This window comes from Prosopis cineraria, unplaced genomic scaffold (genome assembly GCF_029017545.1).
Source record: "Prosopis cineraria cultivar Desert tree isolate PC_DT_omini unplaced genomic scaffold, ASM2901754v1 PC15, whole genome shotgun sequence".
In the NCBI taxonomy this organism is placed as follows: Eukaryota; Viridiplantae; Streptophyta; class Magnoliopsida; order Fabales; family Fabaceae; genus Prosopis; species Prosopis cineraria.
In genome coordinates this window covers 3,430,553-3,451,446 of record NW_026555346.1, presented here as the reverse complement: position 1 = coordinate 3,451,446, position 20,894 = coordinate 3,430,553, and the positions used below count along the sequence as shown (strand labels likewise).

Here is a 20,894-nt window from a genome sequence, read left to right as displayed (position 1 = left end):
CATGATTTAAAAGATATAAAAGTTATTTTTAAAAACAAAATTAGATTAAATTATTGTGCAAGTTTTGATTAGAAAATAGATAAATATTGATGTGATAAATTACATATATTCCCTCAATTAAAAAGTATAAGTCATTTTTTGAGGAGTTAAATGTTAAATAATTTAAGGTATTTTTAATCTTTTGAGGTGTAATCATTGTCTTTTTTTAAAAAATACCTCTACTGATAATGACTTTATATTTATTATAGGGTGTTTAATAAGAATAAATATAAAAAAATATGATTAGGTTAAAAATAGACAATTACTTTATTGAAAGGTAAAATTTAATTAAAGATATTTTATTTTTTTAAATGATGGGAGTAACTAAATTGTGTGTTATGTGATCTGTACAAAGTCTAAAGCATTTCAAAAAACATTTGTTGCATTTTATTTTGATAACCCTTGATAGCTACGTGTTTAAACTTTTATTGCTACTCGGATAATTAAATTTTAAGAAAAAATATGCTTTTATGAGAAAAAAATAAAGAGAGATAAATTTATAATTTTTAAAATTTAAAAAATTATTAAAAAAATCTGTTTTATTGCACTGGTCGGCAGATATACAGCCTGACAGAATGGGAAGTGGGGAGAAAATTAATGAAGGATGGAGGTGGGAGAAGTGAAGAGAAAAGAAGAGAGAAGAAAAGGAGAGTCCTCTTCCTGACAGAATTCTGGTTACAGTAGCCCACACTGTTAAGCTCACGTCACGAGTCATGACCTGCTGTAACCCAACTCGTAACCTGTAGGTTGGTCATTTCACCAACTCTAAAATTTGAATCCTTACAAGCCGGGCGGGTCGTCAATAAGGCCGGACCAGCGTTCCCGCTGGAAACGGATAGCAACGCAGAAACGGGGTCACAGTACCACTTAAAACAACACCAACAAGTCGCAGCAGCACCAAGTTTAATCAGTCGGAGAAATCAAGCATCCAGCACCAGCCTGTGTAGCAGAGAAGGCTGCCGCTGAAAAGGCATGCTTGGTTTCGGCGTGGTCGTGAAGCAAGAAACCAAGGATCATTGAAAAAGAGAAGAAAGAGAACATGGAATTAATGGAATTATGGGCAATATTTGGGCCTGGTGTTGCAGGCGCCGTCTTCGGCGCAGGCTGGTGGATCTGGGTTGACGCCGTCGTATGCAGCTCCGTCAAGGTGTCGTTCCTTCATTACCTTCCTGGTTCGCGCGATTTTACTCCCTATATATTTCCGTTTTTTTTTTTAACACGTTATTCTTACCTGCTAGGGTTTGTATTGCGCGTCTTATGATTTTCCCCTTTCATGGATTAAGGAATTTTCGCATCTTTGGCGGCTTTGATGTTCAACTGCGTTAGGAAAGAAGACATCAATTATTCTCCCTACGACGAAGGCGAGTGGAGGTATGTAATTTATCCCATTTTGGCTCGCTTCTTCCTGTTTTCGTTTCTTTCTTTGTTTCTTCCTTCCTTTTTTACTGCGGCGGTGGCTGGCTGTTGGTTTTAGTTGTTTAGTTCTCCAGTTGATTTTCGTATTTCCTCTTAACTCAATTCAAGGTGCAAAAGCTCCTAATTATGGCCAAAATCGATCGCCATCATGCCGGCAGTTTAAAAAATGTCTATTAGTCCATTCGAAGCATCCAATAGTCTTATAGTAATATATTCAAAACGGGGAAGTGCCGAAGTGCGAACTTCTCTGGATTTGTATGATTGGTGATTCCATTGACACCATCTAAATTAAAAACTTCTGAAAGGTGCAAACTGACGATTGATTGATAATATCTACATATCTTTTCTTTAGGCTGCTTCAGTTTTGTCTTTCATAGCACAACAATTGAAAAACAAAAAACAAAAGAAAAGAAAAAGAAGCCAGAAGCCCTTGTCAATTTTCCAGAAGGCTTGACTGCGGCTAATTGGCGAATTGTATTCTAATGATGCTTGAGTGAAGAACATAGAAGCAGGAAAATGTGGTCGTTGTCCGGTTACTGGATTGGTGAACATTTTGTTAACTATATATGAAACACACCTTTTTGTTGTAAATTTATAGTTTTCTTGTGTTTAGGTTGAGGTCTGAAAAACAGAGCGCGGTGATGATTATATTGGTGATTGGAGTTGGTTTTTGTATAACTTTGCCGGCAATATTGAAGTTTCCTAATGTTCATGTAAGCAGTGCTGTAGCGTCCAAAGATTTCTCAAGTTGTGTGTCTCAGGTGTTCAACCTAGCATCTGACAAGAACAAATACATCTTGGCTTCAGAAGATCACTAGATCCGGGCTTTTATGCGCTAATTTACCACATTCATTGCTTGAAAGTTGCAAGCGGTCACCTGAAATTCGGAAGGGTTGAAAAATGTCCATCTGTTAGATATAAGTAAATCATTTTCAGACCAAAATTGTGCCAACATGAATAAATGTCAATGGTAAAGAACGCTATCTTAAAAAAACACGTGCAATGAGGTCCCAGCTGTGCCATAAATTGGGTCACATGGAAATTACAGTGTTAGCTTGGTCCATGCAAGAGATAATACGGAAAGTGATCTGAGATTATGGGTGTCCTTATTTACTTTAGACAAGCCATATTTTCTTTCCTTACATATTAGCAGTAGCAAAACTGCAATTTAAGCTATGATTCAGAGTCACCAGACTTCTGACCTGGGAAGAATGTATTGAGATAATGTCGTGGTTGATAATTTTTCCTCCAGTGACCCCACCGGGTTTCCTCTCCCAGTGGCTGCCGCCAAGTATTTGTAACTTGGTTTGATAAAGCTTTTTTTTTTTTTTGTGAAAACAAAATGCACCTATTAGTATTATTTTTTAGTGTTTCTATAGGCATCATTTCACATTTAAAAATTGATATCTGCAGGCCATCTTTCTGTCCATAATCTGTTATTAGGTTGTGATTTCAACTGAGAAAATAAATAACATGCTGGTTTACCCTTGGGCTGTCTTTTATTTAGATCTGACCTTTAACACCCTTTTTTAAACAGACTGAAGCTATGGCTCTTCATTGCTTACGTCATATCCTTCATTTCTTTAGCCGGATCAGTGGGTTTTCTGATACAAGATTCAATTGATAAATCTGCCCCTCCAGTATGGACTGGAGCTGCTGGTGTTTTGCAGTGTGTGTTCGTCTTGATCAGGCAAGTATTATTTTGACCTTTAACTATTAATCGGTTTCCTTTTATCTCTCTTTCCCCTGCTTGAGAGCTTATTACTGTCCTGAGAACTTCTTGCCTCCGGTTTTAATGCATCAGGTCTGGCATCACTTAGTTCATTGGATTTTTAGAGAATTTTGAGTTGTAAGACTTTCGAAAATCATATGAATTGAGAGTTCTAGGAAGCGAACATTGAAAGTCTGTTTTCTGCATAATTTTCTCAAAGTGAACAGAATTATAGATTAAATTTTAGAAAGATAACTATTTACCATTAAGATATGCATTTCTGCAGTTTTCTCACTTTTTCCATTTTTAAATAGAATTTTGAAAAAATTGATCATTTGGTCCTTGTGGTTTTAACGAAGTTGTAACTCAGTTTCTAAACTTTAATTAGTTATAACTTAGTTCCTGAAGTATTGACTCAGTTGTAAATCAGTCTTTGAACTTTGCCTCTTGCAATTTAGTTTTTGTAGTTTCAACTTCTTAAACATTGGTACCTATATTTTAAAAAATAAAATTATAAAGATTAAAAATGTTTTAAACTTTTAATATTTACAGGATTTAGTAATTTAAGATATTAGTAATAAATTTTAAAATATTTTTAATCTTTATAATTTTATTTTTTAAAATATAGGGACCAATATTTAAGGGGTTGAAATTTCAAGGTTTAAATTGTAAAAGACAAAGTTTAGGGATTGATTTACAACTGAATCAAAACTTTAGGGACTAAGTTATAACGAGTCAAAGTTTATGGAGTAAGTTACAACTGGGTCAAAACTATAGGAACTAAATGATTAATTTCTCTTAGAATTTTTTAAACAGTTTGGAAATCAAATTAAATGAACCTTGTTCTGTTGAGGTCCTTCTCTTAAAGCGTAGTCTTTTACTTTCTAATGTATCGCTTAAAAAGTTTCAAGAAGACATGAATTGATCATAAAACTAGGTGAGATTTTTCCAAATCTTGGTTGATCATATTTCTCTTTGTAACTTAAGCAACCTCGCCCCATATTTCTCTTTGTTTGCTTGCATGCTAATTTAAACCACGTTGCTTGCAGTGGACTGGTTTATTGGACTTCCCATGCCGAATAAGGCGAACTCCGTAAATCGTTGGGAGCTTCAAATTCTTCCGGGAGGCGTGTATCGCCCTGTTCACGTGAAATGGGAAACAGTTTTCTCTTGTAAATAATAAACGTAAATTTTGCAAACAATATTGAGTATCGAAGTAGGTTTATACTACTTGTTACGTAGATTGATCGTTATTCGGCTTAATCCAGTCATTTGTTGGTTTTCCTTGGGGATCAAACTCCTTTCGTTTTCCCCCTAATTTCTGAATGCGAGGCATACATGACCAAGTTATTGATCCTCCGCATCAATTGTTTATTTGAAGCTTGGAAGTTCCCTTATTATAGCCCTTTTCGCACAAACAGGTGGTTGCATTCGAACATGACACTGGTCAAGGTTTGGATCAGGATACTAGCATCAAGTAGCGTTGGATTTATATTACTTGGCAGAGAAATTATTACTCAAGAAGGCTTTGTTTTGTTTTTTGGTTTTTTGGGGATGTTCTTAGAATCAAGGAGGATGTTGAATTGAAAAGGCTAACGGTTTATAGTTTGTATGATCTAATCAGTTAGATTAATAGTTGAACTGATGATATAATAATTAAATTAAAAAAATATTTATATATAATAATATAAATATGAAAAAAATATGAAATTGATCCATAACTTGAAAATATGAAATTTGGACATTTCAATTTCGCCGCTCTGATTCATAGTTTTTAAGCGATTTGTGGTCTAAAATTTTTTGAAGAGTGTTTTATTCTAGCCTTATAGTTAAAACAGCTAGATGATTTAAATTGAATTAGTGGAGTGATTAGCTAGCAATTTGATTAGTTAGACCGTTTGGTCCAATCTAGTTTTAAAATCATTTGGTCCAATCTAGTTTTAAAATCATTGGCTTTGGTGCATATAAATATGTGACAAAATTCAATTGAGACGAAATGCTTTTATCAGACAAAGTACTGGGGGAAGTATTACATTTATATCTATTAGAGTTCACGGGCTTGATCAAGCTGAAATTGATCTAGCCTTTTTTCTAGTACAATAAATATTTAGTACTCAGCTTCAGCAATTCCGTACATGGTTAGGTTTGGTAACGAAACAGTAATTAAATATTTATCAATGAAAATATGATTATATTTATCTAACACGTTTCTTGAAAAATAATATTATATTAGAATGAAAAATAATATTCCGGAAAATTATAAAATGGTTTGCCTTATTTTTGCATTGTATAAAATGATATTTAAAATAATAAAATTATAAAATTATACAATTTTATAAAATTATAAAATGGTATGCCTTGTTTTTGCGTTGTATAGTATTATTTTAACATATTCCTTATCTTTTAATTTCAGATAAAATTAAAAGATCTCCTTGATAATCATGCATCCTCGGCTCAGCATGGCCAGGTATCCCCAAGTGGGTTTCATCCAAGCCTAAAAAGAGTTTTAAAATTTTAAAAATTATATATGAAAAATAACTTTACTTGTCGACATAAAATATAATTATAATAATCTAAAACTTCATTCATCTCAAAATGATATTGAGATCAAAAGTAATTATATATTATTTCTATATTAATGATAATAGATACATTTTTTTTTTCAATTTTCTCTGCTTTTATGGTATCATAGTCTCTTTCGACTTTTGCAACCTTTTTGGCCTCTTTTTCTATTTGTTCGGCATGAAAAAAATTTAAGATGACTCATCGATTTTTGTCCTTAAATGGAGAAGCTTTGGAGATATGCTATTAGTGATAAAAAATTTCTTGAATTTAATAAACGAATTGATGATTGAGATAGAATACATGGGAAGTAAGAGTAATGTACTTTATATTATATGAAAGAGAAGAGGTTGAAGACTTAAATAATTCTTGAAAGTATTTTTACGATAAAAATAAAATGGATTGGAATGGCTAAATAGGCAGCATAAGATGACCTCTCAATCATTCTTTTTTAAAAAAAAAAAAAAAGGAGTCAAAGTTAACGTGCGGGAACTCCCAAAGATGTGAAGATTCATCCAGTCTTTGATTTTTTTTTTTTTTTTTGCTTTACCTTGCACATGATGTTTTACCACCACCATCTTCTCCAGCTCCTCTTCCAATTTCTGATGAATGGGAACTCCTACTGCAACCGTGTACTGGATCACCGCCAGAATTCTGGACATATTCTTAAAGTGTTGGCATGCCTCCTGTTTTCTTTTTTTTTTTTTTACACCTGGTTTGGCATGCCTACTTGAAGATGCTACTTGGGTAGATAATGACTTACTGTCCATTTTTCAGAGAGCAAGGTGATATTCAAAGGGAGAGATGTGATAGACCATTACTCACGCACTGTAGGAAGAAGAAATGTGTACAACTTGGTCTCAAATTATTTTGTTTTTTTTTTATTTTTTTAATTATTTTTAGTTGTTTATTCCCTCAACATTAGAAACTGTCAGATTCTGTTACAGTTATAATTTTATTCAGTCTACTATGTCCATTAATTAGATTTAATCAGGCATTATTCTGTCACCGGAGATTCTCCTCTTGACTTGGTTAAATGAGATTATTGTTGAGAAAATCTAATTGATTTATCCTACCTTACGTATCAGAACCTAGTTAATACCGGAATCATTTTTACCCGAGACTTCCAACTTACGAATAAAGTGAATATGGATAGTTGTGTTTAATAACTCATTATTATAAAAAATAAAATAAGAAAAATCCGTATATCTCCTCTTTAGTTCTTTTTCATGCGCGTGGACCTTGACCCCCACCTTGACGTATTTTTCCCCCGTTCATGTGATTTTGGCCCATCTTTCTATAACTGTAAATAGAAATGTACAAGGGCTTAAAATATGGCAAATATCATACCAACATGATCTAAGATTAAAAGTAAACTTCAATTCCTTTTTTTCCCGTAAAATTGACCAAAAACATCGTAAACTTTATCATGTAAAATCAAACCCTCTTGAAAGAAATAAAAGATCAAAATACCCCAAAAGATGAAATTGCCCAGCGCCTTCAAAGCAGACAAAATATCCCCTACGCTATGCCTAGCCAACCAACCTATAAGTTTTAACTAAAAAGGTAAAAAAGGTTATGCAGGCAGGATTGAGGCACCTGTGACTTATTGCCATATTTGCAAAATGCAGGTTTCAAAACCCACCCTCTTCCTTCAACCCACATCATCAGCCTTCTTTCAAAGCGAAAGGGAAGAACGTAACTAGCCATCTGCCATCAAAAATTGAATTTTGGATCTATTATCCACGATAAAACAGTATATCAAGCATCGGATCCAGAATCAGAAGAGCTTGATTCAGCTGATGCTCCACACAAGTTAGTTGCGTAAGGTTCAAACAACTTGGACAGCTTTGGCTGCATGCCTTGGCATAGCTTGAATGTGGCAGCAGGCCCCAACTTCATGAACTGGAAAACAGAAAGTCAACAAAAAATAAGCAAACCTGATTTTTGTTGATCACAGCAACAAATTTCTGCCGAGGCATTTTGGTAAATAAAAACTTGAAACTCCAGTACAAATATTCACCCCACTTAATCACAGCAGTTAGCAATTCGACCAATATTATTTTGTAGGGCACAGAATTATAATTGACTACAGCCACTCATGACAAAGCAACCTTGGCAAAAGAAAAGCTCTATAAAAGGCAAATAAATTGATGCAAGCATGACCACATACAGAATACATAATATACAAAACTTCTAGCCAGCTGTACTTTGCAATACGGATTGCCCACCTAGATCATAGATAAACAAAGAAATTTTACAGTTCCAATTTATAATGATCCCAAAAAACAGAAAAACTAAAGGAGGAGTAAGTGTTGCTCACTTCCTGATAGAAGGCATTGATCTCCTCTTCTGTAAGGCCTTCATCCTCACCAGAATTTTCCTCCCACCCAAGAGAACGAAGGAATGCAGCCTCTTCCTCATCAGGATACACAGTATCACTTTGAACTGAATATTTCTCTTCACCATCAGGTAACCTGCGAGCCTCTTCATGGGCATCACCATTAATAGTCACTTCAGCAACATTTCTAAGAGCTTGAGGACATGAAGCAGGACTGACTACATCCCCAGCTAATTCAGAAGATTTTTCCATTGTGGGAGACGAAAGCAGGGGGGCAGAATCAGTATTACCAGTAGAGGAGTTCATCAGAGTTTTCTTCTTAATGAGATTGAAGAAATCATTGCGACTCTGTACTTGAGACAAGGAAGGCTTCTTATCCATAGTGGAACCCAATTTTGGATCCAGTGTTGTTGGCTTCCGGTCTGTGGAAGATTTCAGATTATTGGGGTTCCTCAAAGGTGCAGAAACAGTAGCAAGATTATTCCCAGATCTGATGTTAGAAAAATTTGTTGGAGATGAAACATCCTTAGAAGTGGGGGAAAGACCATTTTCCCACACCACTGATTTAAGATCAGTAAATTTCCCAGATGTCTTTGGAGCATCTGACTTAGCATTTCCACCACGAATGGATAGATTAGAAATGTGTGATAAGGCGGGTTGCTGTAGCCCACTCTTGCCAACAACATTCAGCTCAGGAGTTCTGACTGCTGTTTTGGGCTTTAACTTCTCAGAAGAAGTAAGAACCTGAGTGGGAAAGTCTCACGAAATTACCAAGTATTCAATTGTAGAAACTAAAAATACAAACCGCTGTCTATCAATTAAAAAAGTGGCACCTAACACAAATGATTGAACTTTAAAATTTTATTCATCCATACATCAAAAAAGTTCTAGCCTATCAATATCAACACAAAAAAATGGCAATAAAATGAGACAACTACTTCTAATATGCTTCACCACATGAATTTAGCTAAATAATATAATTCTTTTACCACAAGAAAAAAATGTAACGGCTAATCAACCAATTCTGCCACATATCAAACTCGATTCATGATTCATAATTAAGAACTCAAATTGCAATCAGTCACCCATCATGCGGAAGACAGAAATACAAATACTATAACATTAAAATGAAAGATATCATAATAATATTATTATAATACAACTTAATAAAACGAGGGATCCCAAGAACACCTCTTCACATGGCTATTCTATGATGAGAATAGGTAACAAATAAAGAGCTTGTAACTTGTATGAGAAGAAACAATCAAATAAAAGAGGCAAAACATGTTCTTTCCAAATGTACATTGAACACGCAATGTCAAAAACACAGGCTAAGCATGCTTAAGTTAGAGAAAGCCAAGCAAGATGTCAAAAATTACATTTATTTGCCCTAATATAAAGCCAAAGTAGTTCCACCAATGAAGAAACCAACGTTTTTAGCCAAAAACCACATCACCCAATGCAACAAAAGCGAAGCAATCACTATATAATGAAACACTTATTTGCAATAATATTAACTCGCAGAAATACGTTGGCAGTTGAGTGCAACCAAATTAGTTTGTGGTGAAGCATTATATCAAGACTGGAACATGGTAAGTAGTAAATAATAAGAACATAATAGCAAACAAAATTTGGAATGAAAAGAGAAATATAGTTTTCAATATACTCGTTTCAGCTGTTTTTCTCTTTCCATGCATCATTTTATTGGCAATCATTGTAACTGCATATCAATACAGCCATGTCTCATTCCCAACCCACCTCCAAAAGCATTCCACGTACACAATCAGTTATATATAGGGAAAAAAAACCAAAAATATATGGGGATCCAGACTATAGACGTGTTATTAAAGATCAAAATACACGATAAATCTACAAACAGAAGTCACAAAACAGCAATATATGCCCCATAAAATAATATTTCAAAATCAATTTTCTTACCGAAGCTTTGGGCATTGACGGTGTTACGGGAATTAATTGTCTTGATTGCTTAATGGCCAGTTCCTCAAGCCTTTGAGTTTTGACTGACACCTAAAATGAAAAAAGATGCTATTAACTTAACCACATATGCAGTTGAACCATTATAATGATTGAAAAAAATGAGACAGTTACCCAGGGTTACCTGGGGAGTAGAACGAGCACGGGATGGAGTTTGAGCCAATGCTTCAGCCATATTAAGACAAGCTGTTGTACTCAGAGCTGCAGGCCCAGAAGTTGTAGAAGCAGGTTGTTGCATGGTTAGAGATCCGGTACTATTGCTTCCAATTATTGAAGGCACCTCTGCTAGTGCAGATGTCCATCCCTCCCCACCAATTAAAGCTGAACTACCAACAGGTAGACTTTGACTTGACGCAGCAGCCAAACCAGACGATGAAACTCGTCCTATTTCAGATATCCCCTGCTTCTCTTCAGATCCAAGTGAGGGAAAATCCTTATCGAACACTGCTTTTTGAATGCTACTGCCAATACTAGCCCCAGATAGTAAGCCATTGCCATTATTATGGTTGCTGTTGCCCCCAGTTTTTGCATCAACTGCAACTCTTCTAGGCAAAAGATCACTCTGTTTCCTGGAAACCATAGATTGAGAGCGCCGCAAGGTGTCCCTTTCTACTCTTCCAGAAAAAAGGTTAATCAAAGAATCTGAAGAGTCACGATCCCAGTGATCTCCAAAATTCAGTCTCTCTTTCTCTCTATCACGGTCCTTGTCACGGTGATTTCTGTTGAAATTACTGTACGCATGCTTGGTGGAACCATTGGTGGAACTCCTCCGAGAATTTGATGAAGATGAACGTTCAAGAAATGCAGAGCGTGGGCTATCAAAATCATTAATACTCTTAGAAGACCTGTTCCTTGTGGGTTGAGCAGCAGATGAAGCATCTACACAAAAATGATTACACTGTTATGACTTTTTTATACTGATAATGCTTTAGCATGAATTCCAAACAACTAAATTTGGCGCATGCATTGATGATGCATTCAAAGGAATGTCTTAGAAAAAGCCTAAGTTGGAAATTAAACAACGTGTAGTGAGTAAAGAATTAATAATAAAATACCTGAGTGAGTAGATGAAGTTGCAGAATGGTGGGCTGAATTGCCAGCCCCAGTGACACTGCCAGCACTTCTCAACCATTCTGGAATTAATGCAGGTTCACTTCGTTCCATAACGAACATTGAACATGATCAAAACTTACACAAAAGGCACGTGCACCTTCTTCAACACCCCTACCCCCCTTGAGCAAAATACTACACTTCTGCACGCAACTATTGGTTGTAACCCTAACCCTTCATATTTCTCCAATACGCCACAACCAGTCAAGAATGATCCGTTTAAGCACAGACGCCAAATGGCAACAGTAGCACTACCGCTCTAAAATTGGACTAATGGACGAATCAATATCCACCAATAGTTGATTAACAGAGGCTTAACTTCAGAGAAGCACTACCCCAGAAGAATAATCAGGCAAGATTTGTTAGGCTCCCACACAAAATCTACAATCTTCCGAGCCAAACAACCAATTGCTCATCAAAGTTTTCACAGATTTAAGGCAGCAACTGCTACATAAATACACTAATGTATGTATAAAGAAGTCAAGGAATCCTCCAACAAATTCTCCAGTCAAGCAGAGAACATATCTTCGCTCGCATGCCCAAACAAGGGAGAGTGTAATGGAAGGCAATGTTGGAAGAAAAAGCTTCTCTACGCCTCCATCTTCAAATAAAGATGGATTTGCAGACGGCTGTAAGATACTCAGAGACGCTTCATTCGTCCAGCTAAGAGAGAACAAACAATTGGGAGTCCAGACACCAACAGAAGAGTCTAAATATTGATAAACAGGCCAGAGCACCAACGCATTTTAAGACGCCAAAAAGCCCTAGCAGAGACGTGAAGTTTAGAGTCAAACGCAGGAAAAAAAAATCGAGAATTGAAACCCTAGAACCTATGCATGGTCATTGTTGATGAGTATGCAAAACATCCAGGACCTAGGGTTAGAGCAGGGAGGAATAGGGGAAATTACAGAAAAATTAGAAAGCGAAAGTGCTCCGATAAAAAGGGGAAGAGAGCAAGATAGAGGAGCAAATAACTAACCCAAAACGCAGAGATTGATGATGGATGATAGAAAACGTAACCGTTATCAAAAACCGCCAAGCGAATTGCCGATTGAAAGGGATGCGTTTTCAGTGAAAGAATTATAGATAAAAATAAAACAAGTATGACTGTGGTAGAGCGAAATGGGGTTATCGTATTCGGAGAGGAAAATAGGGTTTTGTTCTGAAAGAGTGCGATGTGTAGGGGTGCGGGCCGAGTGAGAGAGAACGCGAGAGAAGGTATAATTTCTGTTAGTTTCGGATACTCAGTATCAAACGCATGAAGAAGAGCCTCTCCTTCCAAGCTCCAACAAATCTTAAATCCTTTTTTTCCATATATTTTAAATTATTTTTCTGTCTTTTTTGCGTTCCTTGGTGATATAGCCTTGCCCTTCACGACTTCCCCCGGACCTCCCTCGACCATTGAGGCTTTCTTTTTTGTTTTTGTCATCTTTTTATCTGAGGCCTCATTTTTTTTTTTTTGGTGTTCATTTAACAAAGCCCCGAATTGTTGATATAATCATACATGGTCTACAAATCCTCCTTGACCATAACGAACGGATTTCTTTAAACTAAGCCCTAAATTCTTTTTTTTTTTTTTGACCAAGCCCTAAAATGTTGACACATGACCTACAAATTCTCCTTGACCACAGCGAATGGTGAATAAGCTCTGCACCCCACATCAACCGCGTTGTTAAGAGTATATCTTATATTTTGTAAAATACGGTGTCTCGTCCACGCATGCTTTATCTCGCTTGTACTCGTACTTGTGTGCTTCTATACCACGAACGTATGATATATTAATAGATTATTAAATATCAATTACGTAGATGATTTTTCTTTTGTTTTCATTTTATGCTTGCTGAAAACATGATCCTCATTTTTATGTAACATCTGAAAGGAGTGTGGAATCTCTATGGAGGGATTTTTGTATTTTCAAAGCAAGATTATCTCTTTTTGTTGTCTGGTCAGAAGAACATTCCAGGAAACATGCGAAAAAAAATTAACTAGCTTTAAACCTTCCAAAGTTTCATGTAACTTTTTAATTTTTTTATTATATGCAAGACATTAACATTGTTTATGGGAAAAATGAAGGAGAAACGAAAAGGAGACGCGAGAAGATCCCCCTCCCCCCCCCCCCCACAAGAAAAATTCTGAATATATCTTTAATAGAGGCATGTTGATAAAGACGGTTAAAAAAATAAAAAAAAAATAAAAAACCCATTACGAAGATGGCTTGTGTAGGAAACTTGATCCGTGTTTAGAAATTAATTGCCGTAATTCCTACTCAAGTCGTGCAAGAGTAAATTTAAAGTTGCAAAGATAGTTATTTCGCGTTAACGACCTGCTTGGGTATCTTTCTAGAATCAATTTTGAATTTAAAATTATGATTTTAAAAAATTTTATTCAAACTCTCTAATTTTTTCAAACTTCAATTGGAACAAACTAAAATTTGTTCCAATTTAAAAAATTAAGTTTAAACATTATTAGCTTGTCACTTTAAATAGGAGAATTATCCAATTAAAATTAATTTTGAAAAATTATTCAAAGATCACAACTTTATCATAGCCAATTTCTAAAAATTTATTCAAATATCATCACAGTTTAATAATCAGTTTTTACAATAAAAATCCAAACACACCCTAAGTCCAAGCCAGCGGCGAACTCAAAAAAGAAAATAGTAATAGATGCAATATTTATGTCAAATATAAATATTAATATTTTAAAAAATATATAATTCTAAATATTAATTAAAATAATATATAAATAAATCATACATGAAGTTTAAAACATATCTTAATTTCATTTACGTCATAAAATTATTTTTATAATAAATACAAGAGTAAACAGCATTTTTAAATACGTGTGTTTGATAATTCTAAAAAAATGTGGAATAATTAATTTTTCACGTGGCAAGGCAACTGCAATTTTAAAGTGGCAAGTGTAATTTTGACAAAAAAGAAGTGTAGTTTTGCAAATTTCATAAGACCAATTGCCCCTCTTTCAATTACGTGGATACGTCCCCGCTTCAATCAAGTGCTTGCATGGAATGTGGAGGGTAAGGGCCGGACTTATATGTCCTATCCAAATAAAAATTTAAGCTTTAAAATTTTTTTTTTTTAATAAATCAAGTTTGAGAGTCTGATCCTGATAAGCTCTATAAAAAAGGGCTCGAGCTCGAGCGACCTTTAAGCCCTGACAAGTCTGATTATTTTATATATATATGTACACATACATACATATATTTAATTGATAATGACATAATTTGATTAATATTTATTGTAGGTGATCAAGAATAAATTGTAAAGGTAATTGATATTGAATTTTTATCTCCATCTTGAACAAGTACACTTATATTTGAAGGATTTAATATTTTATTTGTAGATAATGAGGATAAGGAGGATTTAGGTTTTAATTGATGAATGTGTGTTGTTTAGACTTCTAAATATATTATCTAATTTTTAAAATATTGTGTGGATTTTAATTTTTTTTAATTTTAAAATATTTTAATTAATTTATAATGTTTAATTTTATTTTAATTTTTTTTATTTTTTTGAACAAGGCTTCCGGGCTCGGCCATGAGCCCTTTACATAAGGGCCGAGTCTCAAAAAAGAGATTGAAAATAAATAACCGGGCTCAAAAGCCTAGGCCTTTAAGGGCCGAGCTTATAAGAGCCAGACCCTTAAAAATTGAGCCTGTCAGTATTCTCAGCTACACTCGCATGGTCTGAAATGTTGTTTTCCAAAAATGTGATTTTTTAATTAATTTATAATGTTTAATTTCATTTTATTTTTTTATTTTTTTTGAACAAGGCTTCCGGACTCGACCACGAGCCCTTTACATAAGAGTCGAGTTTCAAAAAAAAATTAAAAATAAATAACCGGGTTCAAAGGCCTAGGCCTTTAAAAGCTGAGCTTATAAGAGCCAGACCTTTAAAAATCGAACTTGTCAGCATTCTAAGCTATACTCGTCTGAAATGTTGTTACCCAAAAATGCGATTGTTTAAATTTACTTTTAACAGACAACTTTTTGTGACAATTGTATTTGAGTTGTCTCCTCTATTTTAAAAAGTTCTCTGCACTGGCGTTCATCCCCGTCTCCAGTGAATGGCAAGATACTTTAAGCTGTCTCTATACTAGCATTCATTTTCGTGACTTATATGCCTGGCTGGCTGGGGTCATTAAAACCCTGTTTATTTTCTATTTTTTGAGACTGTTTCTTTGTTTTTGAAAATAAAAAAATTTAAAAAAATTATCTGAATAAGTGTTTTTCATTTAATTGATTACAAAATTATTTTCATTTTTTGTTTTTAAAACAAAAAATATAAACAATTTCAAATTATTTTTGTTTTTATTTTTATTATTGAAAATTATAGTTACCTTAATTAATTTCTATTATTAATTATCATCATTAACTACTTATGATTATCACCATCAGTCCATTTTTTAATTGATATAATCTAAAGAATTTTCATTTTATTTTGTTTCAAAAAATAATTTTAAAAACTGTATTATAAAACAGGTTTTGAAAATAAAAAATGAGAATAAAAATCAAGCCAGCCCTGAGTTCCTGATTTTATTCTTATCCTAATACATCAAGCCAGCCCTGAGTTCCTGATTTTATTCTTATCCTAATACATCGCGCTTCTTATGTGTTGTTGTTATTCACTGTTTGCCAACGTGTAACTCGGGTTAATTTGATTCATAATAAGCCTCGCACAGTCAACACGTTGATGAGAATGTGTGCTGGAAAGCGAGTTGATGCACTTGACACGCGAGTATTCTATTTACTCGAGATATCTTGTTAATGTTAGTGTAAATGTTGTTTCTTTGCATTGTTAATTTATTTGTTTAAATGTGTTTGTTGATACAAAATAATTACGGGAAAGCTCCCCCGAAACATGTTTTGCAAGCTCGTATAAACATTTTATTGACACGAAGAACAATCACCACGCCGGAAAACAATACAGAAATACAAACACTTAATTTAAATATGAAGAAGCCACGTGAAACTAAATTATTAACTTCGTTTCAATCAAAAATACAGATAAATGCATTGTTTAACTCCCACAGGTCCAGATCAGGGCATGCACTATTGTTTCTTGGATGATTAGATTTTAACCCCGTCCACAGGAAAAATTTAAAATGATATGTTTTATAGATAATAAGAATTTTATTTTTTAAATTTTTTTGAATTATTAATTCGATTGCTTGATTTTAATTTTTATCAAATTGATCATTTTAATTTATCTCTGTTATTTTTTTATTTTTATTGCTTAGAAAAAAAAGGTAACACTATTAAAATTCACTTATGCTAACATTGGAATATTGATAGTAGCCACATTGATTAATGAAAAGAAGAATTTAAAGTAATTTATTAAATTAAAAATTGGTGAAAAGGACCTTGTTATAATGAAAATTGATTTCAAGAACTAAATGCAATTGAAGGGCCAAGACTAATATTTTATTCATCAAACAATGTGATCAAATGACCAAAATACCCTTTTATTTAAATCAATGAAATTAAAAAAAAAAAACAAAAGCTACATGTTTAACACATGCACCCAAAGTCATAAGTCTTGCATCCTAAGCCTTCAATCATCTTGGGTGCAAGGCTCCTAACTTGAGGTATAAGGCTATTAGCTTAGAGTACATATATTAAATAAGTAGCCTTTATTTTATTTTTTTACAATCTCGCAAAGGGATATTTTAATTATTTGTTTATATTGTTTAATCAATAAAATATTAACATTGATTCTTCAATTGCAATTGATCCTTGGGATCAATTTTTCTCTTAACAAGATCTTTTTCACCAATTTTTTCTTTATTAAAAGTATTCAAAATTTATTTCCTTTATTAGAATACTTAGTAGGCTTATTTTCAAATAAAACAAGATATACATGTTGATTTTGTACATATTATGTATTTCATGACAAAATCTTGTTAATATTATTGCTGACACATTAAAATTTACTATTTTTTATTTGAATTAATTAAAGTATATTAAATATACAATATTAAGTACATAAATCTTATTCTTAACATAATATTAGATTTTTTTAAAAAGTTAAAGCTAAAAATATGAATCAATTTTTTTTTTCCAAGCGAAAATCACACTATTCCATGGATTTGGTCAATAAAGATTATGATGATTTGTTGATGAAATAACGATACATTATTAGGAGCTGGCGATGATTTTAAATTAAACAAGCACACAAGTTTCATCTAAACAAAAATAAACACGGGGGTTACAATTTTGAGCTGCTGATCATTTTAATTAGATGATACATATTAAAATATCAATAATCACAACTTTAACTGCCCTTCCTCTTTTCCCTGACTCTCATCTCTCTCACTCTCATCTTTGTTCCTTGGAAGTAAAGTTGAGAATATGAATCTAATTACGTGAGTTAATTCAAATAACTAGTTATAAGGGTAGTTAGGTTAAAAAAAATTGATCCAAATAAAAAGTAATTTTTTTTCTAGAATCATATATCATAAGAACCATATGGACTAACTCAAATATGTTAGGGTTGGCCCATTTAACCCATATTATTTAAAAAAATATAAAAAAAAAATTCTATGGATATAAATCATATCAGGCACAACTTATTTAGTTGTATCAATTTATATATTTTGTACAGATATTATAAATTATTATTTTAATATATTTAGAATAAATCATTATGAAATATCAAATCGAAACTTATTATTTAAGTGTATGTTTTGAAAAAAATTTATAAAAAATTTTAAAAATAAATAAATGAATTGGTGAGTTAGCTCGTTTAACCCACTAACTTTTAAAGGTTGTGTTGTATTAAGTTAAAATTTTTTCAACTTTTATAGAAATAAATTAAACCTAATCCAACTCATATTTTTTTTAATTTATATAGACTAGACCGATTCATATTCCTATCTCTATTTAAAAGTCAAAAACTATTCTCTCCCACTTTCTTGATCCCTCCCTCTTACTGGCATCGCCTTTTTGAACTTGACCTGACCTTCCTTTCATTTTTTCCTAATATCTTGAAACTAGGACATGACATTGAAGCGAAAATATTAGTGGGTTAAGATTTTTTCATTTTTATGATCTAATTAATTAAACTAACAATTAAACTAGTAATATAATAATTAAATAAAAACACTACATGCACAATATATAATTATAAGATAAACACAAGTACAAAATAAAATCGCGCGCGCATACTAACAAACATGCTAAATAACTATAATTAAAAATATTTAATAGTTAATTTAAGAGAAAATTATAGAAAATTCCCCTCCAAATTTACAGATAAAAATAAAGTATTGTAAAGTGTGATTTTTTTTCTCAAGTTTTTTCACCTCTATAATATCAATTCAATGACTATGATGCCCACAATTTTTTTTTAAGCAATGGATTAGTGATTAAAAATTTGCAGAGCTAAACTTATCATTTTTAACCCCCTTTAATCATTGTTAGAAGAAGAGTAATTCTTACTTAAATCAAAGTAGACAAGTAGTCATTGATATTTACAACACTCAAGCTTAGTGATTAAAAAATTTTCAAGGAAAAAATTGTAATTATTCATACTCTTTTAGTCATTGTCAAGAAAAAATTAGTCATTACTTAAACTATAATAGTTACTAATATTTATAGCCTTAGATTTTATGGTTTAAAAAATTTGTAGAGTAAGATCTGTCATTTGTTATATTATTTTTGTTATTAGGGTAAAGGTGTAAATTTATCCTAAAATTTTTTTTAGGGGCGCCTGGCATCCTAAACTTTTTGTGGGAATAATGTTGTCCTGAAACTTTAAAAAATGATACAATGTTACCCTATTATTAAAGTTGATAGTTTTGTTTGACAGGACTTGCCACTTGGCCACGTGACATTTCTAAAAATTAAAAAAATGATAAAGGTGTAATTTTATCCAAAAACTCTTCTTTGGGAGTGCCTAATATCCTCAATTTTTTTTAGAGCAATGTTGCCTTTAAACTCTCCAAAACGGTGTAATGTTGCCCTATTGTTGAAGTTGACTATTTTATTTAACTTTATTTTTAAAGTGGTAGCCACATGGCATTTTTAAAAAAGAAATTAAAAAAATATTGTCCCCTCCCTTCTCGTGTCTTAATTGCACATTGCTCTCCCTCCTTTACAACCGGCCATTCTTCTTCTCTTCATTCCTTCCTCCTCTACTGTCAGCATTTACACGATAAGAGCTAAATGAGAAGCCCCACAACTGTCACCTACTAAGTTGGTACTTCTCCCTACTTGGCATTGATCAATTCGAGTTGTTAATTTTTTGTTCTTATTTTTTTTGGATATTTTGAAATGTTCTTAAACTGTTAGGTTCTTGGGTTGTATTATTTATTTTCTTCATTTCCACCCCCTGTCTTTAATTGTTTTTTTCATGTTAAAAATATGAGTTTGATTTTTTATCTTAATATTTTGAGTTATTTTACAGTTTTAGTGTTGTAGATGAAGAAGAAGAAACCGATAAGGATGAAGCATTTTTTTATATTTTTTTAGTTTTTTAAAAATGTCATATGGCAAGTGAAGTCAAACAAAATAGTCAACTCTGACAACAAGGCAACATTGATAAAAAAAAGTTGAAGATACTAGGTGCTTTCGGAGGAAGAGTTTTAGGATAAATTTGCACCTTTATCATTTTTTTTAAATTTTTAAAAAATGCCACGTGACAAGTATAGTGAGACAAAACGATTAACAAATAGTCAACTCCGATGGCAAGCTAATATTGCTCTGTCTTGGAAAGTTTTCGAGCAACATTGTTTTCATAAAAAGTTTATGATACCAGGCGTCCTTGGAGAAAAAGTTTAGGGATAGATTTGTACTTTTACCCTTGTTATTATTATAATAAAAATAGTCATTACTTAAACTGAAATAGTTACTAAAATTTTAAATTAAAATTATTGTAGTCATTTTACAAAATACATTAATGTAAAAAAGATCTTAAGAGACTTGGAAAGAATTATAATATTTTACAAATCTATCATTTTCATATTTTACACATATATCAATTTCATATTTTAGGAAGATATTTCTATCATTTTTTCAATTGTAATTCCTACTAGTGATTTTTATTTAAAAAATAATAATCAAGTCATGATATAAATATTTTGACCAATAATTGTGGGATAGATGAGATCAAATTCACAATTATTTAGATTTAGATTTTCACTTCTCCATTATTTTTTCCTCAGCTGATTTTTATTTAATAAAAAAATTTACATTTAAATGTTGATTTTTGCTGAGTTTATTTTTATTGATGGAGTATTTGATTATAACATTGATGTTAAGTTGATTTAAATTTTGGTTTGAGCGCTAAATATATTTCTTTAATACCAGTAAGGGTAAAAAAGAAAAATTACTATTCATTCAACTGTAGTTATACAATAAACTCGATGGATTTTACAATAGAAGTAGCAGAGTAAACCTGATGGATTTTACAACATAAATAGATATATATTCTTCGGAATACCAAAATATGTTTTTAAGAAATATCAACTAGCTTTCAAAAATCACAGATGATTCTGACTTATTGTCCCAATGGATTAGGATGTCATTCATAATCATCATACATAATTAAAGGGTGCTTGTTTCAAACTTTCAACTGGCCGAGGAAACCTAAAGCAAGTTGGTAATATAAAGAGTTTAGCAATAAATTATAATTACAAATATATTAGTACAGAAATAATATATTATATTAAAAAAAAGAAAAAAAAAAAAAGAAAAGCCGC

The 20,894-nt window shown here is 32.5% G+C and overlaps 2 protein-coding genes across 3 annotated transcripts; one reads left to right on the top strand and one right to left on the bottom strand.

The window, feature by feature from the left end:
• The first annotated feature begins 638 nt into the window (after positions 1-638).
• LOC129294144 (uncharacterized) lies at positions 639-4,520 on the top strand. Its single transcript, XM_054932291.1, has 4 exons — positions 639-1,211; positions 1,323-1,410; positions 2,993-3,145; positions 4,216-4,520. The coding sequence occupies exons 1-4, from the start codon at positions 1,079-1,081 to the stop codon at positions 4,247-4,249; spliced, it is 408 nt and encodes a 135-aa protein (XP_054788266.1). The 5' UTR covers positions 639-1,078; the 3' UTR covers positions 4,250-4,520.
• A 2,303-nt stretch (positions 4,521-6,823) lies between these two features.
• Positions 6,824-12,454, bottom strand: LOC129294436 (uncharacterized). 2 transcript variants are annotated; one of them, XR_008589390.1, is made up of 7 exons: positions 12,154-12,454; positions 11,120-11,938; positions 10,189-10,943; positions 10,008-10,097; positions 8,052-8,813; positions 7,328-7,633; positions 6,824-7,031 (listed from the first exon to the last, which is right to left on the bottom strand). XR_008589390.1 is itself a non-coding variant. In XM_054932815.1 (6 exons), exons 2-6 carry the CDS (start codon positions 11,235-11,237, stop codon positions 7,490-7,492), a joined length of 1,869 nt encoding a protein of 622 aa, XP_054788790.1. In that variant the 5' UTR covers positions 11,238-11,938; positions 12,154-12,454; the 3' UTR covers positions 7,056-7,489. The 2 variants fall into 2 exon arrangements, 1 of the variants encoding a protein (XP_054788790.1); XM_054932815.1 differs by lacking the exon at positions 6,824-7,031 and having other exon boundaries at positions 7,056-7,633.
• Between the last annotated feature and the right edge of the window lie 8,440 nt (positions 12,455-20,894).